Genomic DNA, 27,994 nt, shown 5'->3' with positions numbered 1-27,994 from the left:
AGAACAAATTAAAAAACATATTGATTCAACTATGGTTGCTCGGCTCGTTTGACGTTTTGTAATTTTCGTGAAATTTTCAGGATTCTTAAATTTTCAGCTATTCTATTTTAAGATCCATGACTGATAACATTTTCTAGTATTTTGTGTTAATTTGCAGTCAGTCATGTGCCCTGCGTCTGTTTTGGTGTCGCTATGAAATTAATTCTATGAATAGTGCGAAGTGTCGTTTGGAAGGGTGGAACTCGATTTTAAGTGGATAATATGTTATGGTACGGCAAGAAAGGATGGAAAGGGCGATGGGTGTGGGTCCTGGTGGCCATCGCACTGTGCCCACTGGTTCTCGCGCAAAAAATAGGTGACCCGTACAAGATTCTTGGTATACACCGCAGGGCCACCCTGTTCGAAATACGCAAAGCCTACAGGCAGCTAGCTAAAGAGTGGTATGTTTTGTTCATAAGATTTTGAGATCCTTGTGCCTAGTAATATTTTCTGTACTGTTGTGTACAGTTTTCTAAGACAGAAGTTAGTTTGTCACTCAAATCCCACAAGTTTCATACTGTTTATTAAAATAAATAGAATAGAAAAGTTTAATACAGGTCAAGAGCTTCCTCATTGTGGATAAAAAAAATACACATATTGTATTTTTTTAATAAATTTATATTAAACTGCTAAACAACTAAACTGCTAATATGCTGATGACATTATTATTTCCTCAATGTTTTAGGCACCCAGATAAAAATGAAGATCCCAATGCAGAGTCTCGCTTTGTGGAGATTAAACAAGCGTATGAGCTTCTGTCAGACACCGAGAGACGGCAGGCGTATGATCTGTATGGCATTACGAACGAAGACGAACATATGTACAAACCAAGGCACGACTACAGCCAGTATGCTAGATTCAGGTTGGTTTGTTTAATTCATTAATGTGATGTTCTTTTTTATATTATCAGTAAGCTATAGTAGGTTTTTAAATTACAAATTTAGTTAACTATGTTTATACAATTTTTATTGTATTTTCATTCTTTATTAAAATGGTAAATGTAAAAACTAAGAGAATACTTCCATTTGTCTAATATTTAGTTTCACTGACAAGAAAAGAATAAAATATAATTGTGCAGACTACAGGCATTAGAACTTCAAAGTGTGTTTACTACTGTGTAAGAGAATGATTAGTGATCTACAATAATTGGAATTTAATGAATGTTTCAAAATTTTCATATTTCAGCAATGACCCATTTGAGGAATTCTTTGGCACCCACTTCAGAACACAAGATCAGGATATTACATTATTTCACAAACTGTCTGTGACAACACGGTGAGTCACTTCTACATTTAGAGTTGCATTAAGGATTTTAAAATATAACAAATTGCTGCATCTAATAAAGCTCTCATCTAAATAATTGTATAGTTAAAATGGTCTACAAGCAAATCTCAGTATTGGTAAAGACAGAGTGTATTGGTAAATGTGTAGAAATTATTTATCTGCCTCAGGCTTGTGGTCCATTCAATACATACTTTAAATATTAAAGCACACTTAGTTCTATTTTACCACTCTGATGAGACTAAATTTGGTGTCTGATAATCCACCGCTGAAGCACTGCTATGCTACTTACATGCTTCTATATTATCATCATTGTAAATTGGAACAATCAATCAATAAAATGGAAAAAACAATCTTCTTCAGTCATTTCGAAAACAACATAATCGATAAGAGCTTCAACACGCCGGCTATTGCCCTGTTTCGGTAGTACGTTCGCTCTGCCGAGGCGTGGTGGCGTTCTTACCATTTTATACATTTTTAATTGGTTTTGTCTTCTTCAGCCATTTCGAAAACAACATAATCGAGAAGAGCGTCAACACGCCGGCTATCGTCCTGTTCTACACCGACTGGTGTTTCGAGTGCGTCCGCTCGGCGGCGGCGTGGCGGCGACTTGTAGATGCGTTGCAGCCATTAGGCGTGACGCTAGCGACAGTCCACGCGGGTCATGAGGCGGGATTAGCGCGTCGCGTGGGCGTGCATGGAGTGCCATGTCTCACGCTGGTGTTGGATAAACATGTGTACATTTATAAGGAGGGGCTGTCGTCGCTGCCAAAGATTCTAGGTGAGTTGATATTGGTGTTTATGTGTGATATAGCTATTGGGCGTGACGCTAGCGACAGTCCACGCGGGTCACGAAGCGGGATTAGCGCGGCGCGTGGGCGTGCATGGGGTGCCATGTCTCACGCTGGTGCTGGATAAACACGTGTACATTTATAAGGAGGGGCTGTCGTCGCTGCCGAAGATATTAGGTGAGTAAACACAGATATAAGTACACTGTAGCTATTGGGCGTGACGCTAGCGATAGTCAACTCGGATCATGAGTTGGGATTAGCGTGTCGCGTGGGCGTCCACGGAGTACCATGTCTCACGCTGGTGTTGGATAAACATGTGTACATTTACAAAGAGGGGCTGTCGTCGCTGCCGAAGATTCTAGGTGAGTTGATATTGGTGTTTAAGTGTGATATAGCCATTGGGCGTGACGCTAGCGACAGTTCACGCGGGCCACGAAGCGGGATTAGCGCGGCGCGTGGGCGTGCATGGGGTGCCATGTCTCACGCTGGTGTTGGATAAACATGTGTACATGACATTTACGCCCGTAATCACAAACGATGCTTGCTTGAGTGAAGCAGCAAATCAAACGCACAGCGTTGTAGAGCTCTGTGATTGGTTCGTGTGTCACCCTGTGCGTCACGCGCACTGTGAGACCTCATAGTAATGTTTGTGAATACGGGCGTTAGCAATACAATAGGGATGATGACTGGGTAATGAAATCGAAATTCTATTTAGTAGTTAATTATTTGTCCGTCAGACAGATAATTAGAAAATATTACTTATATTTTTTATTTTCTTTCATAATTAAATAATAACAGAGCTACATCGAGTTGAAATGGCGCGATACATCATGCTTGAGTAGAATTTTTACTCAAAAGTGACGTCACGCGACATTTCAACTCAATTTAATACTGTAATTATTCGACTATGGAAAAAAATATGAGTCTAATATTTTCTAATTATCTGTCTGACGGACAAATAATTGAAATTTCGTCATCTAGCCTATTATTAATATTTTTGTCCTTCATCCCCAGAGTTCATCCGCTGGAAGTTCCCGTACAAGCTGGTGCGCGGCATAAACAACGGCAACGCAGAGGCCTTCGTGTCGGACTTCGAGGACAACAAGGTGAAGGCGCTGATCTTCGAGGAACGTGCCACTATTCGCCTGCGGTACCTCATCGCCGCCTTCCACTATAGAGACAGAGTCGCTTTTGGGTGAGACACTTTCTAATTCTAAGGCTGGGTTGCACCATCTTACTTTAACTTTGACAAACGTCAAAAATCTGTCAAACTCCATGCAAAATACACCGGTTATCGTTAAAGTCACGGTTAAAATAGGTTGGTGCAACTCAGCCTAATTCTTTATTACTTTACCATGATGTTACATTACAGACGCTATAATCAGAAGAGGCACTTTTATGACGATGATAACAAAATCAGGTATAGTGACAGGCGCCCTCTCTCAGTAAAGCACAGGTATTAGGTAAACTGATAAAATTCAAATTCTGCATTAGCGCATTTACCCTGCCACTTTGGACCAATATTACAATACAAAACACCACTGGTGCTGAAAAATGGTGGTGGAAGAAACCTGGGCACCTTTGTACTTCCTTTATTTATTATCAGCTAACTACCTCAAACTTTGGCAAGAACAGGAATCAAGGAATATCATGTTTAGTAAACGAAATCAACATTTACAAGATTGCATTTTTCTCAGCTTCGTTGACATGACGGCTCGCGATACCCAGAACGTGACAGCCCGGTACAAGGTCCAGAGACAAACCGACACTATGGTTCTCCTTAAAGAAGACAGTGAGGAGCCAGCAGCCACTGTCAGCACCACCGAGATTCCAACGCAGACGCTGCACCAGCTGATTGAAGCTAATCAGATGCTGACACTACCCAGACTGTCTTCCCAGGTTGGTACTCCAATCCACTTGTATGGTGTGTAACTTAGTTTGGTTACCACCCACTAGCAATACTTAGTTGTAATCTTTGAATCTTTGTTGACTAAGGCCCAGAACAGACAGTGAAACGCAACTGCAACGAAACTGCAACTTTCTGATGATTCTGAGGAATGAAACTGAAACTAAAAGTTTCAAACTGGTCGCGTCATGTGTGGTCTCTCAACGGACGCTATGGCAGAAACTTAGATGCAACTCAAAAGTAACTAGCAGTTGCAGTTTCGTTGCAGTTGCGTTCCACCGTCTGTTTTGGGCCTAAAGGATTGATTTGTTTACTTCATTTGTATGTTATGCATAGGGTCTAGCTAGGATTTAGGTCGTGCGCCGTGAACGTAAGAAACACAGTGCACATAACACAAATTGATATACTTTATGTCCAGGTACAGTCGATTTTTCGTCGGCTGATAGTTTAGTCGGGCAGTTGATCAGTATGGGCATGTATGGAAGTGCGCACATTATTAATACCGATTTGATTTGGCCGATTCTTCATACAAATTAAAATCGGGTCCAAGTATCGGCCAACTAAAAATCGGTGATCTGCGCCTAGTCTAATACTTATTTGTCATCGCTTTTCGTTATTATTAGTAATGACATAAGATTTGACAGTAATGATATAAGATTATGGCCTCACTTTTGACGAAGTGTTTGTATAAGACAGTGTTTTTCATCCTGTGGGTCGCGACACCCTGGGGGATCGCCAAGCCTCTATAGGGGGGTCGCGAGAGGTCGTAAAAACCACCTCAGTAAAAAAACAGTTAAGTTATAAAGATAGATTCATCCGAAATCTAATTTAAGTAAATGCATAAATGTTGTATGGATTGAAATATTCAGTTCCTACATCATCTTTGTAACATTATAAAATGCATGAAAAAAAGCAAACAGTCGGTGGGTCGCAAAATATTTTTTCATACTAGGGGGGTCGTGTCATGAAAAAGGTTGAAAAACGCTGATATAAGACTATCCATCTATAGTCGTAATTATATTGCTGTCGCGACTGTGGGACGCACGCCCGCAGTGAGTGTGCGAGGGTGACAGCAACATATGCAGGATGGGTAGCTTGGGGTCATTGGACAAAATTCTACGTGCTCCCGGACTAGGGTTGCCAGGCGTCCGGCTTTAGCCGGACATGTTTGGCTTTTTACGGTCTTGTCCAGCCTGTCCTTTTGTTGTTTTTGTGTGTTTGTTAGGCTTTTTATTTGACCTGCTGCGCCAGGTGAAAGTTGAACCACAGAATAATATGAAGCGCACGCATCAGGATTCAGGATGTTATGTTGGGCGGCCGATGATACGATGACAGTACTCACTCGTGAGCTATGACAATAATTGCACCCCCCCCTCCACCCGTCACTTGTCCGGCTTTTAGGGTAAAATGTCCGGCCAAATTATGAATGAATTGATTTTGGACCTGGCAACCCTATCCCGGACCAGACTAGGCTTTATTAATGTAAATGCCTTTGCTGATTCCCGCTTGTTCCCCAGAGCGTGCTGGAGCGCGTGTGCCCTGTGGAGTGGCGCGCGGCGCGGCGGCGGCTGTGCTGCGTGCTGGTGGCGCGCGCGGGCGCCGGGCTGCGCGCGCTGCGGCGGCTGGCGGCGGCGGCGCCCGAGCGGCTGACCTACGCCTACGTGTACGCGCACGCGCAGCACCAGTTCGTGGCCGCGCTCGCCGCCGGCGCAGGTCAGTCTACTGCTGGATGGCCATGGGTGGTGGCGCTGCGGCGGCTGGCGGCGGCGGCGCCCGAGCGGCTGACCTACGCCTACGTGTACGCGCACGCGCAGCACCAGTTCGTGGCCGCGCTCGCCGCCGGCGCAGGTCAGTCTCCTGCTGGATGGCCATGGGTGGTGGCGCTGCGGCGGCTGGCGGCGGCGGCGCCCGAGCGGCTGACCTACGCCTACGTGTACGCGCACGCGCAGCACCAGTTCGTGGCCGCGCTCGCCGCCGGCGCAGGTCAGTCTACTGCTGGATGGCCATGGGTGGTGGCGCTGCGGCGGCTGGCGGCGGCGGCGCCCGAGCGGCTGACCTACGCCTACGTGTACGCGCACGCGCAGCACCAGTTCGTGGCCGCGCTCGCCGCCGGCGCAGGTCAGTCTACTGCTGGATGGCCATGGGTGGTGGCGCTGCGGCGGCTGGCGGCGGCGGCGCCCGAGCGGCTGACCTACGCCTACGTGTACGCGCACGCGCAGCACCAGTTCGTGGCCGCGCTCGCCGCCGGCGCAGGTCAGTCTCCTGCTGGATGGCCATGGGTGGTGGCGCTGCGGCGGCTGGCGGCGGCGGCGCCCGAGCGGCTGACCTACGCCTACGTGTACGCGCACGCGCAGCACCAGTTCGTGGCCGCGCTCGCCGCCGGCGCAGGTCAGTCTCCTGCTGGATGGCCATGGGTGGTGGCGCTGCGGCGGCTGGCGGCGGCGGCGCCCGAGCGGCTGACCTACGCCTACGTGTACGCGCACGCGCAGCACCAGTTCGTGGCCGCGCTCGCCGCCGGCGCAGGTCAGACGTGTTTTATTTATTCATTCATCCAACCATCCATCCATTCATTCAGTGTTCCGCAAAGGGTGTGCCGCGGCCACTGGTGCACCGTGGTCATTAGATGGCCTGAAAAACAAGGTTATCATATAAATAAAAATCATAATTTTTAGTAAGCAAGTAAGACTAATAAAGGTAATTGCTCAAAAAGCTTTTCATGTGTGTGTCCAAAAAATTTCGTTTTCCTAGATGTACCTTGAACACAAAAAGTTTGCGAAACTCTGCATTAATTCATCCATCCTTATTCTTCTTAGTCGGCAGAGTGGTTGTGGTCACGTTGAGGCATCCACGTCGATTGTAGAGGCCGATACAGCTCTCCGCGCGATCTTCCAATCACATCCATTCATTCATTTAGTTATTAGGTACTCGTTGGTGTACGTCTGCCAAATGTCAATATATCCCACCCGCTGCTGCCAAATAAGCATCCAATAGCCTTTGTTATTACACGTCTCATTTAGCGAATGAAGAGGTGTTTTTGTCCCGACTTCGGTCCATAAAAAGTCACACTACTATTGCTAAAGCCCGGTCTGTAAGCACGTAGAATTTTGTCCAATGGCCCCAAGCTACCCATCCTTATCGCTCGCGCGTAATTATATTGCTGTCGCGACTGTGCGACGCGCGCCCACAGTGAGTGTACGAGTGCGATAGCAACATAATTACGTGCAAGCGACAAGGATGGGCAGCTTGGGGTCATTGGAAAAAATTCTACGTGCTCACGGACCAGGCTTTAGATGACAAAAGTTCAATTATTTGTCCGTCAGACAGATAATTAGAAAATATAAGACTCATATTTTTTATTTTCTTTCATAATTAAGAGCCATTTCACAAAAATATTCCGCGCGAATTTAGGTAAAAGCTGTCAACGCAACGTCAAAAGAGTAAAAAGAACGCTGAAATGGACAAAAAAATCTTGAACCGTGACCGTATTAAGACTTGATTTAAGTTATTAATTTTAAGGTAGAATGAGGTATTCAAACTGGATAAATTAATTTAAATTTTTAATAGAGTTTATTAAGTCTTTTATGTTTCGATTCATAATGAAACACGAATAGGTATAATATGTAAAATATATATTAAGTACAAAATAAAGAGAGTCACAGTAGTGACAAAAAAAATTTGCCCCCTTACAGCTCCATCATCGAACCCTGGATACGAAATATTCGTCAAGGCGAATCACACAAGCCCAAACTCCATAGGGTTCTATTGTTTTGTTACGGAGGTGGCCATTGCATCTCCTCCAGATCCATTATCAGACAGAGCTAAGAAATAAATAAATAAATATTAATATAAGTAAACAAATAACTAAAATAATTCATCTTACTATCTTACTTCTTACTAGTCTTATTAATATTATAAATACGAAAGTTTGTGTGTATGTCTGGATGTTTGTTACACTTTCACGCAAAAACTACTGAACAGATTTTGATGAAACTTTACAGAACAGTACAGCAGTACTAGGCAGTCTGTGTTCAACTGTCACTCGGGTCTGACGTTCCTATCGCAAGACCTTTGGTTCACTCAGTTCCGATACGACTCTAGTGCTGTGTGTAATTATTTTCGTGAATACACTGAGTTTATTAATTTCTACGAGTGGATTTCATTTTGCCTGAGACCTACGCCATGAACCCTGAACCAGAAGACCCTGCTGTCGCCAGCGACAGCGAAGCTCATCCATCCCTGGCGTTGACCAGAATAACAATGTATAGGCTATAATTTATGACGATCTGTGACAAACCAGAAGCCGCGGGCAATACTACATATTTCATACTAGCTTTTTGCCCGCGACTTCTTCTGCGATGAAGTGGAAAATGGTTCTAATAGAATTAAAATATTCTAAGAAAATTAATTTTGTTAAATGATTATATTTTTTGATATAAAATCTACAAATTATTATGTTTAAATATTTGAATACTTACAAAATTATGAGATCTTTCTAAAACAAAATTAAAACACTACACCTGCCGCAGATTTCTTTGTAAACAATGTTTTTTTGTTTTTCCTTCAGATGCTAAAATCGCCAGGCTATTGTGTGCGCATACTCTGGAGTATTCCACATACAACTGTTCGTCGGAGAAGCATAGATTTCCATTAAGTCTACTCCCGCTACCATATGGAACTCCGCTAAAACTCGTGAGGGCGCCAACACTTGCTTTTGTATCGAAAATTAGTATGAGCAGCTGCGCACGCGGTTGCCCGTTGCAGGCTCTATGCAACCACACTATTTTAAACCGTGGTTTAGGGACCACGTTATTTTATTGTAATCTGACCTTGATTTTTCAAACACGTGTCAAAATAAAAAAAAAATTTAAATCAAAAGTACTAAGGAATATATCATTGATATCAACTTAGAAACAAGCACAGATCACAGAAACTAAAGGGAAATGTGACAAGGGACAAATTAGAACATATTGCTTGTGAAAGCAATGATGACAGTAGCGACGTCATTATGTAAACAGTTCATATTGCTTGCATAATACTAAAGATTATTCGAACGTTGAATACTGATACCGCAGTGGATAATGAGCACATAATTAGATTTCTTTGTGTGTGTAAATTTCTAATACGACACTGAGTTTCGAACTCAGCGCATTACTTAGCATCTCTCTATATTTCTATGGAACCAAGTTATCTCCAAAAAAACATTCCACACCTTTTTAACCTAGTCAGGTAATAATTTTAATAAAATACGAAGCACGTCATCTATCAATAGGATATATGTATATTTTAGAAGTTAATAAATTATGCATAAAAAATATACACTTTAGAAGTTTAGTAAAATCGTAGAATTTCTGAAAAACAAGTACTAAAATCGTACTGAAAAAAAAAGTATTAATATGTTATCTAATTTATTTATTAAACGTCGAATTTTATCAAAGATTTTGGACTAAAGTTTTTGAAAATATTTTATAGCCTACATAGAAAAAAATTTGGATTCTAAATCGTGAAAGAATTTTTTTTCGGAGCCTATTGCCTCCAAACAAACAAACAAACAATTAAATCTTTCCTCTTTTATTAGTAGATTTAAAAACAAAGCTTCCCTCTCGAAACAAAACGCTTCTTTTTCTTCTTCACGAAACAAAACTCAAAGCGGATAAATAAATGAACAAATCTTTGGACAATTTCACAGCGCCATCTAGTCCAAAAGTAGGCAACCAATATGCTTGTGTTAAGGGTGCTAGCATAATGGATATACTTTTTTATAATTTATTTATTAAGTTAAATACATGATACCTACATATTATACATAGTTACACCCAGATCCGTCAAAGAAATTAAAATTCATTATTTCAATTTCTGCTCGGCCGGCCGACTCGAAACAGCCTCTCGGCATAGTATTAAATGTATTTGGTCGCCGTACAAATTACCGCTTTACGACACGAACGCACGTAAACGTCACGGCGGGAAAAATGACACAGGTCCTGCCTTGACGGGCGCTCGCGCCATACTAATCGATGTCGGCTTGCGCATTGTAATTTATACTGATATTCACATCAGTATTTTGACAAAGTGGTTACTAATATTTAAACAATAACTGTAGAAATCAATTCTAAAATGAATATTCTTTATTTTGGGATACTTTTATTGCAGTTTTTGCTGTGTTTTTAAACCAAAAACCACGATCAAAATGTGACGTTAATCTTCAAATTTGCCAAATTATTTTTAGATTTTACTCAATAATGGTAATGAAATTCAAGAATCTATTTCATTAATGGACTACAAGAATATATGTCCGATGATTACTATATATTTTTAAGCTTATTATATGAGCATAAATAATAGATACAGGACTTTGAAAATGAGTCTGCGGCAATTTTTCCGTAAAATGGTTGTGGGAGATGGGGCACTGTGAATTAAGCAAAAGAGTTTTAGTAAATCCGTTTCATTAATGGTCAACACCAAGGATTGACCTATCTTTCGCAGTTATTAAATAATCTCTGGGTGTTGCTTAAGATAGTAATTCATGCTTCCAAAATCTTAGAAATTCGCACGAAAATGTAAAATGGCTCTTAAATAACAGTGCTACATCGAGTTGAAATGGCGCGATACGTCACGCTTGAGAAGAACTTTTACTCAAAAGTGACGTCACGCGACATTTCAACTCAATACATATAATACTGTAATTATTCGATTATAGAAAAAAAATATGAGCCTAATATTTTCTAATTATCTGTCTGACGAACTAAATAGAATTTCGATTTCATTACCTAGTCATCATCCCTATTATCCAACCATTCTTTTGTGGCGACATGTAATTTCTCTGACATTTAATTTATACAATTTTATTAATATTTAACTTTTTGTCATTTTATAATTTTTAGAAATTTAATTGTTTGACATTTTATAAAATTGACACTGTATTTATTTGACATTTAGAAATTAATGTATAATTTATTACTATTTAATTAATTTTTAGTCTGCACTCTGTATTCATTTTAATGTGTGATTATTTGTCTGTATATCAAAATTGTTTGTTTCCCTAATATAAATAAATAAATACATCTGTCAACGAGCTACTACAGACTGCGCCCAAAAGGTGGCGCTGTTTGTTTGTTTCAGCCGAATGACGTCCACTGCTGGACAAAGGATCCCCCAAGGATTTCCACAAAGACCGGTCCCGCGCCGCCTGCATCCAGGCACCTCGCGTGACCTTCACCAGATCATCGGTCCATCTAGTGGGAGACCTGGCCACACTACGTCATCCGGCTCGTAGTCGTCATTCGAGAACTTTTCTTCTAAAGGCCATTAGTTCTACAAGCAATATGTCCCGCCCGCCCTTCGTTATTACATGTCACGTTTCGCGAATCAAATGGCAAGGTGTTCTCGTTCCAGCTTCGGTACATAAATAGTCACACTACTAATGCTAAAAATCTGTCACAATAAGCGGCCACCTGATTACATTTATTTTACTTGTCTAGGTGGGGACGCGTCTCAGATGGAGCACCGCATAGTGATCATATGGCGCCGCGAGCCCACGCGCATCCAGTATGAATGGCTCAACGAGACGTGGCCCGTTTGTGCGCACACGCACTGCACCGAGGAATATCCCGCCGATCCCGCGCACAGGTTCGTTTGAAGTCAACAGAAGCAGAGTAAATACAAATGAGTAGGTCATCTTCATAGAAACGCACCGAGCGCGGTTTGTAAGCGCGCCAATACGTATGCGGCGCGCACGCACACACTGACAAAATTCGGGGCAACTCACCGCTAAGTGTGTGCGTGCGCGCCGCATACGTATTGGCGCGCTCACATACAAACCGCGCTCGGGCGTTTCTATGAAGATGACCTACTCATTTGTATTTACTCTGACAAAAGTCATAGAAGTCATTTACCTCATTCTAGTTTACGGACGTCAATACCACTAGAATTCTACAGGGAACACCTGGTAAACCAATTAATCAGAGTGTAATTTAGGAGTACTTTCTAAAGCTTTTCAGCAGACTCCAGTCCTCAAGAGTATAAAACAAACGTTCGTGATGTAGAAACCTTGTTTAGTCAAGTTACAGTTCAATTTTTGTTTTATAGGGAAGAAGTAATACAGTATCAAGAGCGTCTAAACGAGACCAAGCGAGCGCTGGAGCAACTTATAAAGAGACTTCTGAAACCCACCGAAGTGCTGGCATACGAAGCACATGTTCAGGTAAGAATGTCTTCTATCGAATAGCTTACTATACTACATCGAAAAAAATGTACAGACGACAGCACAACAAGCTAAATGCTATGGCATCTTATGTAGTAGTAATAGAGGGTCTATTTGCAACAAAAAAAGTGTAGTCAGATTTGCTATCCACTGTACAAATTATTCACATTCAAAGTGTGAAAACAGCTCGTCTATCTATCTTCTATATCTATAAAAGCGAAAGGTCACTGATCGACTGACGGCCGAATACTGAAACGCTACTCAAATCTTTCACTCAGCTGACGGGCTCCTAAATTTAAGTATCCTTCAATTTTAAATGGTATTCTCAAACGCCACTCAACGGATTTGAAGCCGTGATCAGCTAAGCAGCTCTCAAATGTTTACATAATGGCAACATTTACCAAAAAAAGTATGTTTTCATTTACACAAATGATAACTTTACGTTTTTTATCCATTACACGCAGCATCGTTTGGTTATGTATTGTATTTTCTGGAAATATACTCAATGAACTTAACATAGAACAGTTTATTTTTAGTTTCTATTATATACAGGGTGTTTGGCGCATCGTGTGCCAAAATGATTTGGCGGATAGAATGGGTCATTTCCTATATTTTCAGCCCCCATAACACGTTCCATGCCAGGCGGCTACTTTTAAATTAATTTTTTTAGTAATTTCACCAAAATACCCAAATTGCATCATTTAATTTCGATTTAAAAAAAACTACTAGGCGTAGCCTCATAGTAAATATTTTATTTTGACGTGCATTGATGTAGGGTTACATCAAATCTAAATTTACTGGCAAATATTATCTAGTTTTTTTTAAATTCAGCTTTGAAGTTTTCCGAAAAGTTAAAAGTGGACTGAACATTTAAGTTTACATGGCAATAAAAAAAAAATTAAAAGAGATAGTGATCTTCGGATTTTATCAAAACTTCTCTAGTCTCTCCCCATTCAAACGGTATACTAATCTTGTTTAAATAATAACAACAACTTCACAAATTCCTTAAATTAGTGCATTGACTCTACTCGGACTGATTTGCGAAATTTGTGTTTATAGCCCCTTTTTGTGTGAATAGCACGTTAAACACCTAACAGGTAAAAATGATTTATCTTACGCAATGTAAAAACCTTTTCCCTATCGTTTTTCAATGTGGATTTCTTGAAATTATAGACGAAAATAATTATTTTGATCGTTTATTAATTATTACAAATTTTGTTCAAAATGTCCGCCTCGGCAACGTATAGATACACTCACGACATCTTCTTCTAATTTCGACTGTTGTCGTATGCAGCCACATTACTCTTTTTATTACTACAAAGGCGTTTTCTATTCGTTGTTGTAGTTCTTCTATTGTTTGAATCCATTACGTACACCAGTTCTTTAGTTTGTCCCCAGATGTAAAAATCTAAGGGACTTAGGTCTGGGGAACGTGCAGGCCACTGTATCTCTTCTAATCCACGAATAGAAAACGCCTTTGTAGTAATAAAAAGAGAAATGTGGTTGCATACGACAACAGTCGAAATTAGTATACGTTGCCGAGGCGGACGTTTTGAACAAAATTTGTAATAATTAATAAACGATCAAAATAATAATTTTCGTCTTTAATTTCAAGAAATCCACACTGAAAAACGATAGGGAAAAGGTTTTTCATTGCATAAGATAAATCATTTTTACCTGTTAGGTGTTTAACGTGCTATTCACACAAAAAGGGGCTATAAACACAAATTTCGCAAATCAGTCCGAGTAGAGTCAATGCACTAATTTAAGGAATTTGTGAAGTTGTTGTTATTATTTAAACAATATTAGTATACCGTTTGAATGGGGATAGACTACAGAAGTTTTGATAAAATCCGAAGATCGCTATCTCTTTTAAATTTTTTTTTATAGCCATGTAAACTTAAATGTTCAGTCCATTTTTAACTTTTCGGAAAACTTTAAAGCTGAATTAAAAAAAAACTAGATAATATTTGCCAGTAAATTTAGATTTGATGCAACACTACATCAATGCACGTCAAAACAAAATACTTACTTTGAGGCTACGCCTAGTAGTTTTTTTTTTAATCGAAATTAAATGATGCGATTTGGGTATTTTGGTGAAATTATTAAAAAAAATAATATAAAAGTAGCCGCCTGGCATGGAACGTGTTATGGGGGCTGAAAATATAGGAAATGACCCATTCTATACGCCAAATAATTTTGGCACACGATGCGCCAAACACCCTGTATAAATCTCGTTTTGTCATATAAAAAAAATTATGCTTGTATTTTTATTTAATTAAAAAAATAAATTTTAAAGGTGATACTTTTTATTGTTGAAATCTATTAAGTGGCGATCGTGGACCGAAACGTAACCACAATTGACATTTATCATTGTTGACAGAGCATCAAATTGACAAATCAACAACTCTTGGAAATGCTGCTATGCGATGTCCCCTTATTCCTCAGAAATAGGCATGTTTATGTATTGCGATTTCATAGAAGCTATTTTGGTTGTTACTTCGTGCACTATACGATGCACAGTTGGCTGTTAGATGTGGAAGATATCACCTAGTACACGTTCATAACTTCCCGTTGCGTAGAACAGTAGGGTTATAATAAGTATTTGGTCCACTGGTTGTATGGCGTTTGGTGAGGGGTTTCAAAGAGCTTCCAAATTATGAATCCAGAAACAACACCGTTTCTTTAGAGACGCGGAACCTCGCTCGGAATTGCATGTCATTATAATAATATTTTTCAATAGCGTTCAGCCTTATTGCGTTCCTGCGATTAGATCTAGGTATTTCCTCGAGGCTCGAAAGAAATTATAACGATGACACACTTTATTTACCACTATTTAGGTCGATTTAGGTATAAGAATAGGATTTAAGATACCGGGCAAGCACTCTCAAATTTAACAGCTGCTTAAGACGATTTGACAGTTGTTTGAGTAATGCTTATCGTTGAATGGCGTTTCAGTATGCGAAAATTCATTTGAGTGGCGTTTAAGTGCAACTTAATTTGAGAGGTGCTTAAAAATTGAGAACTGCTCAGATATTGTTTTGAGTATGCGAAATGTAAGTTTAGGAGCTGCTTAACTATTTGAGAAGCCGTCAAATATTTAAATGGCGTTTCAGTATTCGGCCGTGACTCACTCATCACGAAATCTCAGAAACTACAAGTGCTAGGAGTCTCAAATTTTGCATGGGGTTTCCTTTTAGAACGTAGGTGCTCACTAAACCGGGATTTTGCAAAATTAAACCGGGATCCAAGCGTAAGATAACGCGGGCGGCCGCTAGTGTCGTGTATTGGCGTCACAGGGAGGTCTGTCGTCGACTACCTCTTAAGTTAGTCCTCAATATTTGTCCCCAGGAACTCGTAGACGAAGCGGGTAGAAGCGCTCTGGGCGCGTTCGCAGCGCGCATGTGCGAGTGGGCGGAGCGCTCGCTGCTCGCGCTGCGCTCGCACCACGCGCTGTCCGCGCTGTCCGTGCTCGCCACCGTCGCGCTCGTGCTCGCCGCCGGATACCTCATGGCGTACCTCATGTGAGTGCTCCTGTGTACCTCATAGATTCGGTAGCAGTAGGCGGCTTCATGAAGGAATAGGTGACTATAATCTAGACCTTTTCAAGGCAAGAGTGAATAGGCACTTACAGGGCAAATAATTATGTAACCTCCTAGACTGCATCTCACTTAACACCAGATGCGATTGCGGTCAAATACTTGCCTTGTTATGCATAAAAAAGGTGAGCGCAGGGGTCATCAACCTATTTGTCGGTAGCAGTAATCGGCTTTATTGGGCAATAGGTGAGCGCAGAGGTTCATGAACCTAAAAAAAATACCTCAAGTAATTGCATGCTGATTTTTGTGTTCTGCTGACAAATTTTGTGTGTAAAAAGAAGGAAATGTGAAAAAGAACATCATGTATTTTAGCCACGCCTACAAAAATTCAACAGGGACTAAAACTAAACTAAACTATTTAAGCTGATCATATTATTCTTTCTAGTCGTGTCGAAGAAGAATCGGTGCAGCGTAACAAGGACGAGAGGAAGAAACAAAATGGCCTCAAGAAGAACAACAACGAACCGCAGCCCGAGATGCGGCTCCACGAGCTGAGGGCCGAGAAATACAATGGATTAGTCAGGTATACTAAATTATGTATCAGTGAAATTAAGGCAAGCCTGCGACACTGTTTTGTGTTTTCTAATAATCTAACTTCGAATATCTAGTCAGATATGGGCGTGGCATGTTTTTATATGGGCGTGGCCTATTTTATATGCGCCTACTCATTTCATAGTTGTTTGCGAACATTGAAGGCGACTTCTTCGTTGTTTATAACAGTTCGTTTGTTCTAGTATTTATATAAAATTTGTTGCAGGTTGTTAAAACCGGGCTGCCGGACAATAGTACTACTGGTGGACATGCAAAGCCGGGTGCAGTTGCTATCCAAGTTCCACAAGATCGTGTGGCCGTATCGCAAGTAAGTGGCTAGCTAAAGTGTCTTGTGTAGTTATTTACCCTACAGATAGGAATGATTAGTTTTTGAAGTCAATAAAAGCAATTCTAATTTAACTGGCTTACATTGTCTATCTTTACATGAATATCCAGCTTTTAGTATACGTAAACGACGTGCGACAACTACGACGCCCGCAACTAATATGTTTTTTTATACACGGTGGAGAGTTTAGTGGGTAGGGTCTACTAAATAAGACGAGTCTCAGTGCCTACGCTACGCTAGTGTTTGAATCAAGAATAGCGCAGTTTGCCGTGGACGCTTGACACGGGATCCCACAGGTGCGATGCGGGTAGCAGATCGCACGCCACGAGCGTGCGCGGACCCGCGTCAGACGACCGGTGCAGGCACCCGCTGCGTGCGCCCGCGCAAGTTTTAGCGTCCCTTTGGCCCAGAACAGACGGTGAAACGCAACTGCAACGAACTGCAACTGCTACTAGTTACTTTTGAGTTGCATCTAAGTTTTTGCCATAGCGTCCGTTGAGAGACCACAAATGACGCGACCAGTTTGAAACTCAGTTTCAGTTTCATTCATCAGAATCATTAGAAAGTTGCAGTTTCGTTGCAGTTGCAGTATGGGGGAGCAGCTGAGACGGTGCGCAAAAGAATAAGAATAAGAAAAACTTTATTTGACACAAAAAGAAAATAAAAAACAGAACAAAGGGACTTAAAAAAACTATACATACACGCATATTTTTGTGCCAAAAAGGCGCCTGCTCAGCATGCCCCGACGCTGGTTTTCAGTGGGTGCCTCTCCAACCAACATTTTAAAATTACAAAAAATCATTAATCAAAATAAATATAATAAAATAAAATTAAAATAAACATTGACAAGAAGGCGCCACTATCTCACCGCTTCAATTTTTTGCCATTTTGAGCAAATACACTCGATTCCATTAAAATTATTACAATAAAAAAAAATGAAATTACAATAGTGTACAACACTGGAGGCGACTCATGACGCTAACAAAAAAAGTATTCCAGTCTCCTTATAAAATAATTTCTAATCGCGCGGGCGATTGCATTACTATCGAAGAATAATGTGAGCAGCGCATGCGTCTGACACGCGCTTTGGGTGGGCGGGCTCACGCACTTTGTGCAGCCGTGCAAGTTTGCGTAGGCGCTTAAGTTTATAAATTTTTCAGGAACAAGACGCTACTCTTCGCGTACCTGATGGTGGAGCGCAACATCGAGTGGTTCCGGCGCGTACTACAGCTGTCGCTGGGCGGCGGCGAACTTCGAGTCAACGCGCGGAACTGCGTCGGCACCGTGCTCGCGCTCAACCCGCACCGCAAGCACTTCAGCATCTACCACGCCAAGCACCCCGAGTGCGCCAAGCCGCACAAGGTACCTCCCGCGTCAACGCACTGCGTCGGCACCGTGCTCGCGCTCAACCCGCACCGCAAGCACTTCAGCATCTACCACGCCAAGCACCCCGAGTGCGCCAAGCCGCACAAGGTACCTCCCGCGTCAACGCACTGCGTCGGCACCGTGCTCGCGCTCAACCCGCACCGCAAGCACTTCAGCATCTACCACGCCAAGCACCCCGAGTGCGCCAAGCCGCACAAGGTACCTCCCGCGTCAACGCACTGCGTCGGCACCGTGCTCGCGCTCAACCCGCACCGCAAGCACTTCAGCATCTACCACGCCAAGCACCCCGAGTGCGCCAAGCCGCACAAGGTACCTCCCGCGTCAACGCACTGCGTCGGCACCGTGCTCGCGCTCAACCCGCACCGCAAGCACTTCAGCATCTACCACGCCAAGCACCCCGAGTGCGCCAAGCCGCACAAGGTACCTCCCGCGTCAACGCACTGCGTCGGCACCGTGCTCGCGCTCAACCCGCACCGCAAGCACTTCAGCATCTACCACGCCAAGCACCCCGAGTGCGCCAAGCCGCACAAGGTACCTCCCGCGTCAACGCACTGCGTCGGCACCGTGCTCGCGCTCAACCCGCACCGCAAGCACTTCAGCATCTACCACGCCAAGCACCCCGAGTGCGCCAAGCCGCACAAGGTACCTCCCGCGTCAACGCACTGCGTCGGCACCGTGCTCGCGCTCAACCCGCACCGCAAGCACTTCAGCATCTACCACGCCAAGCACCCCGAGTGCGCCAAGCCGCACAAGGTACCTCCCGCGTCAACGCACTGCGTCGGCACCGTGCTCGCGCTCAACCCGCACCGCAAGCACTTCAGCATCTACCACGCCAAGCACCCCGAGTGCGCCAAGCCGCACAAGGTACCTCCCGCGTCAACGCACTGCGTCGGCACCGTGCTCGCGCTCAACCCGCACCGCAAGCACTTCAGCATCTACCACGCCAAGCACCCCGAGTGCGCCAAGCCGCACAAGGTACCTCCCGCGTCAACGCACTGCGTCGGCACCGTGCTCGCGCTCAACCCGCACCGCAAGCACTTCAGCATCTACCACGCCAAGCACCCCGAGTGCGCCAAGCCGCACAAGGTACCTCCCGCGTCAACGCACTGCGTCGGCACCGTGCTCGCGCTCAACCCGCACCGCAAGCACTTCAGCATCTACCACGCCAAGCACCCCGAGTGCGCCAAGCCGCACAAGGTACCTCCCGCGTCAACGCACTGCGTCGGCACCGTGCTCGCGCTCAACCCGCACCGCAAGCACTTCAGCATCTACCACGCCAAGCACCCCGAGTGCGCCAAGCCGCACAAGGTACCTCCCGCGTCAACGCACTGCGTCGGCACCGTGCTCGCGCTCAACCCGCACCGCAAGCACTTCAGCATCTACCACGCCAAGCACCCCGAGTGCGCCAAGCCGCACAAGGTACCTCCCGCGTCAACGCACTGCGTCGGCACCGTGCTCGCGCTCAACCCGCACCGCAAGCACTTCAGCATCTACCACGCCAAGCACCCCGAGTGCGCCAAGCCGCACAAGGTACCTCCCGCGTCAACGCACTGCGTCGGCACCGTGCTCGCGCTCAACCCGCACCGCAAGCACTTCAGCATCTACCACGCCAAGCACCCCGAGTGCGCCAAGCCGCACAAGGTACCTCCCGCGTCAACGCACTGCGTCGGCACCGTGCTCGCGCTCAACCCGCACCGCAAGCACTTCAGCATCTACCACGCCAAGCACCCCGAGTGCGCCAAGCCGCACAAGGTACCTCCCGCGTCAACGCACTGCGTCGGCACCGTGCTCGCGCTCAACCCGCACCGCAAGCACTTCAGCATCTACCACGCCAAGCACCCCGAGTGCGCCAAGCCGCACAAGGTACCTCCCGCGTCAACGCACTGCGTCGGCACCGTGCTCGCGCTCAACCCGCACCGCAAGCACTTCAGCATCTACCACGCCAAGCACCCCGAGTGCGCCAAGCCGCACAAGGTACCTTCCAGCGGCTGCTGAATCGTTGAGCCAATAAGTACTGATGAGCCAATTAACCAAAACCCATGAGCCGCGGTATATGACCGCGGACTGGGACTAAAGTCACTATCAACTATCACCACAGATAAGGGTCGTCCATTACTCACGTCACGTGATATTTTACACCCCATGTTATTGTTTTTCTGAACCCACTTCCCGTCTCTTTACAGCCTCATGTAATTAATGGAAAATCTCAGAACTTGCACCGCGGCACAGTGTGTTATGGGACTGTATAATCGGACATTCTCATTGATTTGATGAAACGTATAGAGCTCAGTTATACAAACATGATAGTAAAACTCCCGTTTGAAAATTCCACGTAGTTTTCGCGGTATAACAATTCAAAGTTACCTATTTTTTAACTTCAAAATTATGCAAAAATATTCTCACTCGTTAACTTATAACATTTAATTCAGAATTGTTATAATACTTCATAGAGCTCTTAAAACTACACGTAATAAGCGTATTAAGTGCTTCGTGAACGCATTCAGTTAATTAGGAAAAATTATTTTAGTGATTTTTGTTTTTATTTTTTTTCTCAATTATACCTTAATATATGCAAACATTTTTAATTGCAAGATATAGTCTGATATTTAATCTAATTGTATTAATAAAATCATCTTTAAACTCCGTGATATATTTGAGAAAAAACATAAAACGTCTTAGTAAAATTTTTACGCGTCTAGGGTCGACAATTTTGGAAGGAATAATTCATGTCTAAAAAGTTTCAAATCCCGCCTGTTATGTGCATAGTGTTGAAGGTTCTAAAAAATCACATTCACATTGTTTTTAACCGACTTCAAAAAAAGGAGGAGGTTCTCAAGTCGAGTCTTTTTTCTTTTTTAACACTCTTATATTAACTTAAGTTGTATGTAAGTAACTAACTAAAAAAGTATGTAAACAAATCTAGGAAGTCGAATTTAGCCTACCTTTAATAATTTTCTCATCGATTTGAAACCTAATGTAAATCGAATGTCAATACAATAATTTGGTACAATCGAGCTGATGATATTTAAACATCCAAAAGAAATATTGCTATTAAAAAGTGATGGGAAATTTACAATTCTATATGGCGCATATTTTCAATTTGATTTTCCTCAAATATATCACGGAATTTAAAGCTGTTTTTTTTTATACAATTAGATTAAATATCAGACTATATCTTGCAATTAAAAATGTTTGCATATATTAAGGTATAATTGAGAAAAAAAAAATAAAAACAAAAATCACTAATATCATTTTTCCTAATTAACTGAATACGTTTACGAAGCACTTAATACGCTTATTACGTGTAGTTTTAAGAGCTCTATGAAGTATTATAACAATTCTGAATTAAATGTTATTAGTTAACGAGTGAGAATATTTTTGCATAATTTTGAAGTAAAAAAATAGGTAACTTTGAATTTTTATACCGCGTAAACTACTTGGAATTTTCAAACGGGAGTTTTACTATCATGTTTGTATAACTGAGCTCTAGGAGTTCGTTTTGGGCAGCCTTCGGGAGTGGACGTGCGCAACACGTGCGCTCCAGACGGTCCGACCCTAAAAGGCACTTACAAAGCCCTACGGCGTTTGACGCCGACGCGACGGTGAAACCCAAATGTTCTAACAGTGAATTACCCGAAATCATAGTCGCGATTAACTATTAACATAGTCAGATGTGCAAAAAATAGTGGTTATAGATAATTTTTTTTGTGTGAGAAAAACTGTAGGTGAGAAAAAAGCATCGAGTAGGTGACAGTGACCAGCACAGCGCCTAAGCTTAAAGCCTAGAAAACTAATCCGACGAAACCCGGTGAGATCTTTCCTTATCTTTCTTTGTTTATAAATATTTTGTGTCAATTACCTTGCCAAAAAGCACCAAAGCGAACGCATAATTATTATGATCTAGTATTTTCACTTAAAAATATGTAACATAGATCGTATAGTTTGTCAAATGAAAAGCTCTAACTTTTGGTCCATAAACTTTACTTTTTTATTAATAATTTTGATACATACAGATTCTACATGTACTCTACATATTATTATCTACATGTATTCTGCTTCCTGCATGTCATTATAGTAGGTATAAATAATAATCGATAACAAAGAAAGATCCCTACAAAACTTTCACCAAACACATTCTATAAAAGACATCTTATTGCACAAAATTTCAAAGCGAATACCAGGAAAGGTCAACATCTGGTCGCCATAAAAAGTTTCCAAAAGCAATAAAATTTAACTTCACTATTGCACTAACATTAGTAGATGGATACTTTAAACACATTTGCCAAAATACACAAAAAAAAAAATTGAAACAACAGAGATCCTTTGCTTTGCAAAAACAACTAATAGTCACATGTGCATGTCGTAAACCATTCAAAAGTACAACCCATACAAAAAAGAGGTGGCCCGACTAACATTTTGTTGAAAGCATGTTAAAAACAAAAGACTTGACGCTTTGACAATGCAAAATACAATAACACCGTAGTCATAATTCACTAACCCTCTAGTTATAAGCCCCTTTCTACAGCTAAAAAACGAAGGCATACACTTTCAAACTACCTGGCGATGGAAAATATCTACTTTGAGAAAGAGCTTACCACATCAACGAACCTATGTATCCCAGACTTGATCAAAAAGCGACCAGACAAGATCTTGTACATCTTAACGAGAGATATAAACCTAGCGGTGAAACAAGTGAATCAGCAATCAAATAGCAGACTAGGTACCTGGAAAATCATCAAAGAAATCTTGAGCCTAAAAGAATCAGGATTACTGCCATATTTACACATGCGTAGACAAATACTATCAACAGAACATCAGCTTACCGGAATCGGAAAATTGAAAGAGTAACCGAACATACTACAGTTTTAAGAGACTTAAATGCACAGGGAAGGTCAAGGAATTTTGGAAAAGGTCTTCATCATAGACAGAAGAAAGATACTCCGCCTAAAAAAACTTATTTGATAGCAAGAAAACTCAAAAACTGGAACCAAAACCTTGCCATTGACTATTTAATGAAGAAATCCTATAGGAACCACAAAATATTCAAATCGATTGCAGAAACTACGTATTCCAATAAGAAACTACAGATTGCAAACAATTTAAGGTGAACCTACAGTGTACACATACAGCTCAACAAGCTCTGCTCTATAACCTCGTCGGAAAACGGATTTCAACCAGAAATTTTTAATCTAATAAGATCTTTTCAATGAGAATACATTATTTCACCAAGAGCATAAAAACCTAATCCAACGAGACAGTTAGCACTGTCTTTTACCTCAAGAAGACAATTCATGGATATCTTGAAGACATCGGAAAATAACTTATTAGTGAAAGAAATTAAAAATACCCACGGAAAAAAAAATATCCACGAAACAGTGAAGAAATAAAAACCTGATGGAAAGGAAGGAAGAAACTCAATGCAACAATCACCCTGCATAAAGATCATTGAACTAAAAAGAAATCATACTAGATTACACCAAGGCGAATCGTTTAATGTTAGGAAAATATGAACGCGCTCCTAAAATGCCGTTTCTAGTGGCCCGCCGTCCGCTTACCGCATCAAGCACTATTCAAGAAACGAAAGAGAGAAGACTAAATTAACCCACCATAAAAAGAAATAAGAAAAGCAGCACAAGAAACATTAGATATTGAAAAATAATATCAAAAGACAGCGAAAAAGACGACTAAAAGCCAGAACCACATATATCGACGGAATAGTCAAAAGTGCAAACAAATCAAATAATCGAAGAGAGAAGATTTATTTAGCCCAAGACAAAAAAAAAATAGATTTAAGAAATATTTGACCAAGGGAAAACAGACAACAAAGAAGACGACAAAATCCCAAAACCACAGTTATCGCCGTAGTAATTAGTTAAAAAAAAAACCAAAAGAGTCAAGTTTTTAAGAGGTTGTGGATAAATGGAACTAAAATTTAAAAATCTACTATCCAAGAAATCTGACACAAAGAAATAAAAAATGAAGCATAACAAATATCTGACCCGGAACATGTAAACAAAGAAGAAGACTTCAAAAACTCAGTACCTACCTAACACAGACCTCAGGAGAAAAATGAAGATATTCTAGCAGCAGTACAAGAACCAAGACATCTCACCAAAGGCCAGACCGCCCGTCTCATCACAGCAACGCTCAGTCCTACCAACTATATCAAGAAAAGTAGCATAAAATTGAAGAAAAAAAAATGAAGCCAGTCTTGTAGCAGTAGAACTAAGGAAAACCAAGCCGCCTCACCAAAAGCCAGACCGCCCATATCATTGCATCAACGCTGAGTCCGAACAAAACGATATGAAGAAAAGAAGCATAAAATCGGAAGAACAATGAAGCTAGTCTTGTAGCAGTACAAGAACTAAGAATAACCAAGCCATCTCACGAAAAGGCCGGATTAAACTAAAGAAAAGAAATACAAGAAACCAGACCTGGAGGAATATATAGGCAGAAAACCTATAAGACGATACAATTGGGAGAACAATGAAGCTAGTCAAACAGTAGTACGAGAACCAAGAATAAACAAGCCACCTCCCTCACCAAAGGCTAGACCGCCCATCTCATCGCACTACGCGTTTAGTCCTTCCAACGACATTAAGAAAAGAAGTAGAAGAAATATTTAATCTGGAAGATACAGAGACGACAAAAACGTAGTACCGCAGATATCAAGAGAACAACGAGGCTAGTCTAGCAGCAGTACATGAACCAAGAACAAACCAAAGCCATCTCATCAAAGGCCAGACCGCCCATCTCATCGCATCAACGCTCAGTCCTATCAACGATAACCCGTCTTTACCTATTTTCCTAGACCAGGCTCAGGATGCATATCTACTTGGTTGTGGTCGACCGGTTGCGGTTTAAAGACGCAGCGGCTAGTCGGCCGTCCTCTCCCATCCCAGAGCGTGTCTTTCCTTAAAATCGTGCCTCCTGGTATGCCGGTTTGACCGGAGCAGGCCTCGTCCTGGCTGGGTGAGCACTATCGTATCGTATCGTATCGTATGTTTGTATAACTGAGCTCTATACGGTTCATCAAATAAATGAGAATGTCCGATTATACAGTCTCATAACATACTGTGCGCGGCTATGCCAGGTGTACATTAAAGTGCCCCTGAGCATTAGACGGCCAGGTCGCTGCAGCAAACGAAATGTATGAAATAAGGGTTTTCGCGTATGAAAAATCCGCCAGATGGCAATACGTAGACGCGAGGTCCAAATGCTGCATGATTGGTTATTTTTGACATGACATTGACAGATATGTCAAAATCCACCAATCACGCAGCAGTCAGACCCCACATCCACGTCCCGCCATCTAGCGGATCTTTCATTCGCGAAAACCCTCATTGATTTGGTCGCACGGCCAGGTCGCGTAGTGCGTGCACTTACACCATACCACAGAAGAAATAGTTGGCCACAGCGACCATGTGCGCTGAAAGATTCTTAGTCGTTTAACCATTTCATTCGATTTTTCGATCTTGTTTCATTGATAAATTGATAATGGTTGTTGCAGCGCATGTCCCGCATGACGCGGTCGCTGGGCGGCGGCTGCGAGGACCCCGAGGCCGGCGCCTTCATCGGCTTCCACACCGAGCCCGACTCCTCCTCCTGCGACGAGGCGCCCGACCCGCCCGTGCTGCTGCAAGGTAACCTGCTAGCTACGGAAACAAAAAGATTCCGTACCATCGTCAAGCGACAATAGCCTCCTAACTCCTAACAGTGAAAGTGTCGGACTGAGAAGCGCTGGTTTGAACCCCGCCGCCGCTGAACTATTGTGATGAACCCTCTCGTCAAGCATATTTACGAGGGGTTAACAGGACTAAAACGCACAAGATGAACACCATGGTCTCTTACTTACCTGATGTGTCTATTAAATACTGTCGTAAATAGAGACGTTTTTGTTTAGGCTAAGTTTAGGATAGTGTCCGTGACTTCCACTCGGCATGCGGCACACTGAAAACCAGCGTCGTGGCCTTCCCCACCGTGTGCCACGGCATATGCTGAGTGGAGTCCCATTGCGATGGGCATCGCTGTTGCGATAGGATAGCACTGCTCAGTTCACTTTTTATTTCCTTGTAATATTTATCTGCGATTTCTGTATTTTTTTCCATATACATACCTTCTTTGTGATGTTCATCGTAATAAATGTTTCTTTCTTTCTTTGATTTACGACAGAATTTATTTCTACGAGATTTATTTCCGAGTTCTGACCGAATTGCATTCTTGCAAGCTACTGAGGAGTGGGGAGCTAGTCTGATTTCTTTCACTTAGATCAGGGCTGTCCAAACCGTGGCCCGCGGGCCGCGGCCCGCGGTTTGGATTATTGCGGCTCGTAGAATCTTTTTTATCTTCTGTAATTTTTTGGAGCACCTCAAATACATAATGACCACGAAATAATCGTCGAATTTTAACGGCGTTTTGCAGATTTAAAAAAAAAGAGAGTGATATAGCACTCTTCACTCATCCATTAACGATCGCAGTTGAGAGTGTGAAGATTGATTATCAACTGGAACTGTGTGATCTGCAATCAGACCCCTTTTACAAGGGCATAACTGAACTAGGACTTGATTTTTTTAAGCTCCTCGCTGAATGTTTCCCGAAACTGACGAATTTCGGGCAAAAAATGGGCTCAATGATGGGCAGTACCTACCTTTGTGAGAGTGCATATTCAACAATGAAGCTTATTATCGAAATACAGGTCTTCATTGACAGATACTTCACTTAAACATGCACTGCGCCTAGCTACTACTAATATTGAGGTTGATGTTGACAGAATTGTAAAAGACAAATTAATAAAAAAGTAGATAATAAATAACGATACTATTATTACCAGTATTTTATTTTTATAAATATTTTGCGGCCCACCAATGTATTTAGTAATTTTTATTGGCCCTGGGTCCCATCTAGTTTGGACACCCCTGACTTAGATACATCATTTCCCAAACATAAGGTGGCAGAGGTATACAATTTCCAAAATGTGGGACATTTACCAGAGGCAATCTGAGGATAGTCTGATGTTTGTATTTGTGTCCTTTAGTCGCTTTTGACGACATCCATCCATTTGAGTGAGGGTGATCTTATTTTTGAGTCGAAACCGAGGTGATCTTATTACCGTAAACGAACCAAAGTCGCTGACATAGCCCGACGGATTAGCAAGCTGAAGTGGCAATGGGCAGGGCACATAGTACGCAGAACTGACGGCCGATGGGGCAGAAAGGTTTTGGAATGGAGGCCGCGTACCGGAAAACGCAGCGTGGGACGTCCACCTACAAGGTGGACCGACGACATCGTAAAGGTAGCAGGGAAACGCTGGACGCAGGCCGCTACCAATCGATCAACATGGAAAGCATTGGGGGAGGCCTATGTTCAGCAGTGGACGTCCTATGGCTGAAATGATGATGATGATGATGATCTTATTTTACTCTGCCTCTGCACTTTTTCTTAAGTTCACAAAATAATCTTAACCTTTTTCTCATCCACCTAACGTCTTATTTACAGAGAACCTTCTAGACGGGCTGGAGAACTGGCTGGACCGCTTATTCGAAGGCAGCACGCACCGCTACTACGTCAACTACTGGCCCGACATGACGACCAAATGAGCGCGTGCGCACCAACGCACGGTCACTCTCGCTCGCAGGAGAAGACGGTTGGCGATTCGATTTGGACCCAAAATAGGTTTGTTGTTATAATTTTAACGTAGTTAGAGGGACATCAGTATTGTAATGGGATATGGTCAACGTAAAAATAACGTTTTGATTGCAAAAGGTTCACTCAGCAAATTTTTTCACATCTATCAAATAACTGGTGGGTAGTCAAATTATACGAATATGAATGCAGGCCATTTACTAGCTGCAATGAACAGCTGTAGTTACCTAATAAAGTACTCTCGTGCACCCAATGTTTACTCTTCTACTAAATCTT

General features: G+C 42.4%; 1 protein-coding gene across 1 annotated transcript; it reads left to right on the top strand.

Moving 5' to 3' along the window:
• Positions 1-5: 5 nt before the first annotated feature.
• On the top strand, positions 6-27,753 carry LOC135071623 (uncharacterized). Its single transcript, XM_063965386.1, has 15 exons — positions 6-440; positions 725-901; positions 1,225-1,314; positions 1,821-2,101; positions 3,126-3,306; positions 3,809-4,010; positions 5,535-5,730; positions 11,493-11,640; positions 12,100-12,214; positions 15,566-15,738; positions 16,199-16,336; positions 16,571-16,672; positions 17,851-20,050; positions 25,587-25,719; positions 27,572-27,753. The coding sequence occupies exons 1-15, from the start codon at positions 262-264 to the stop codon at positions 27,670-27,672; spliced, it is 4,416 nt and encodes a 1,471-aa protein (XP_063821456.1). The 5' UTR covers positions 6-261; the 3' UTR covers positions 27,673-27,753.
• The last annotated feature ends 241 nt before the right edge of the window (positions 27,754-27,994 follow it).

This window comes from Ostrinia nubilalis, chromosome 5 (assembly GCF_963855985.1).
Source record: "Ostrinia nubilalis chromosome 5, ilOstNubi1.1, whole genome shotgun sequence".
NCBI lineage: Eukaryota > Metazoa > Arthropoda > Insecta > Lepidoptera > Crambidae > Ostrinia > Ostrinia nubilalis.
The sequence above is the reverse complement of the archived record's forward strand: the minus strand, read 5'-3'. Positions and strand labels throughout refer to the sequence as shown.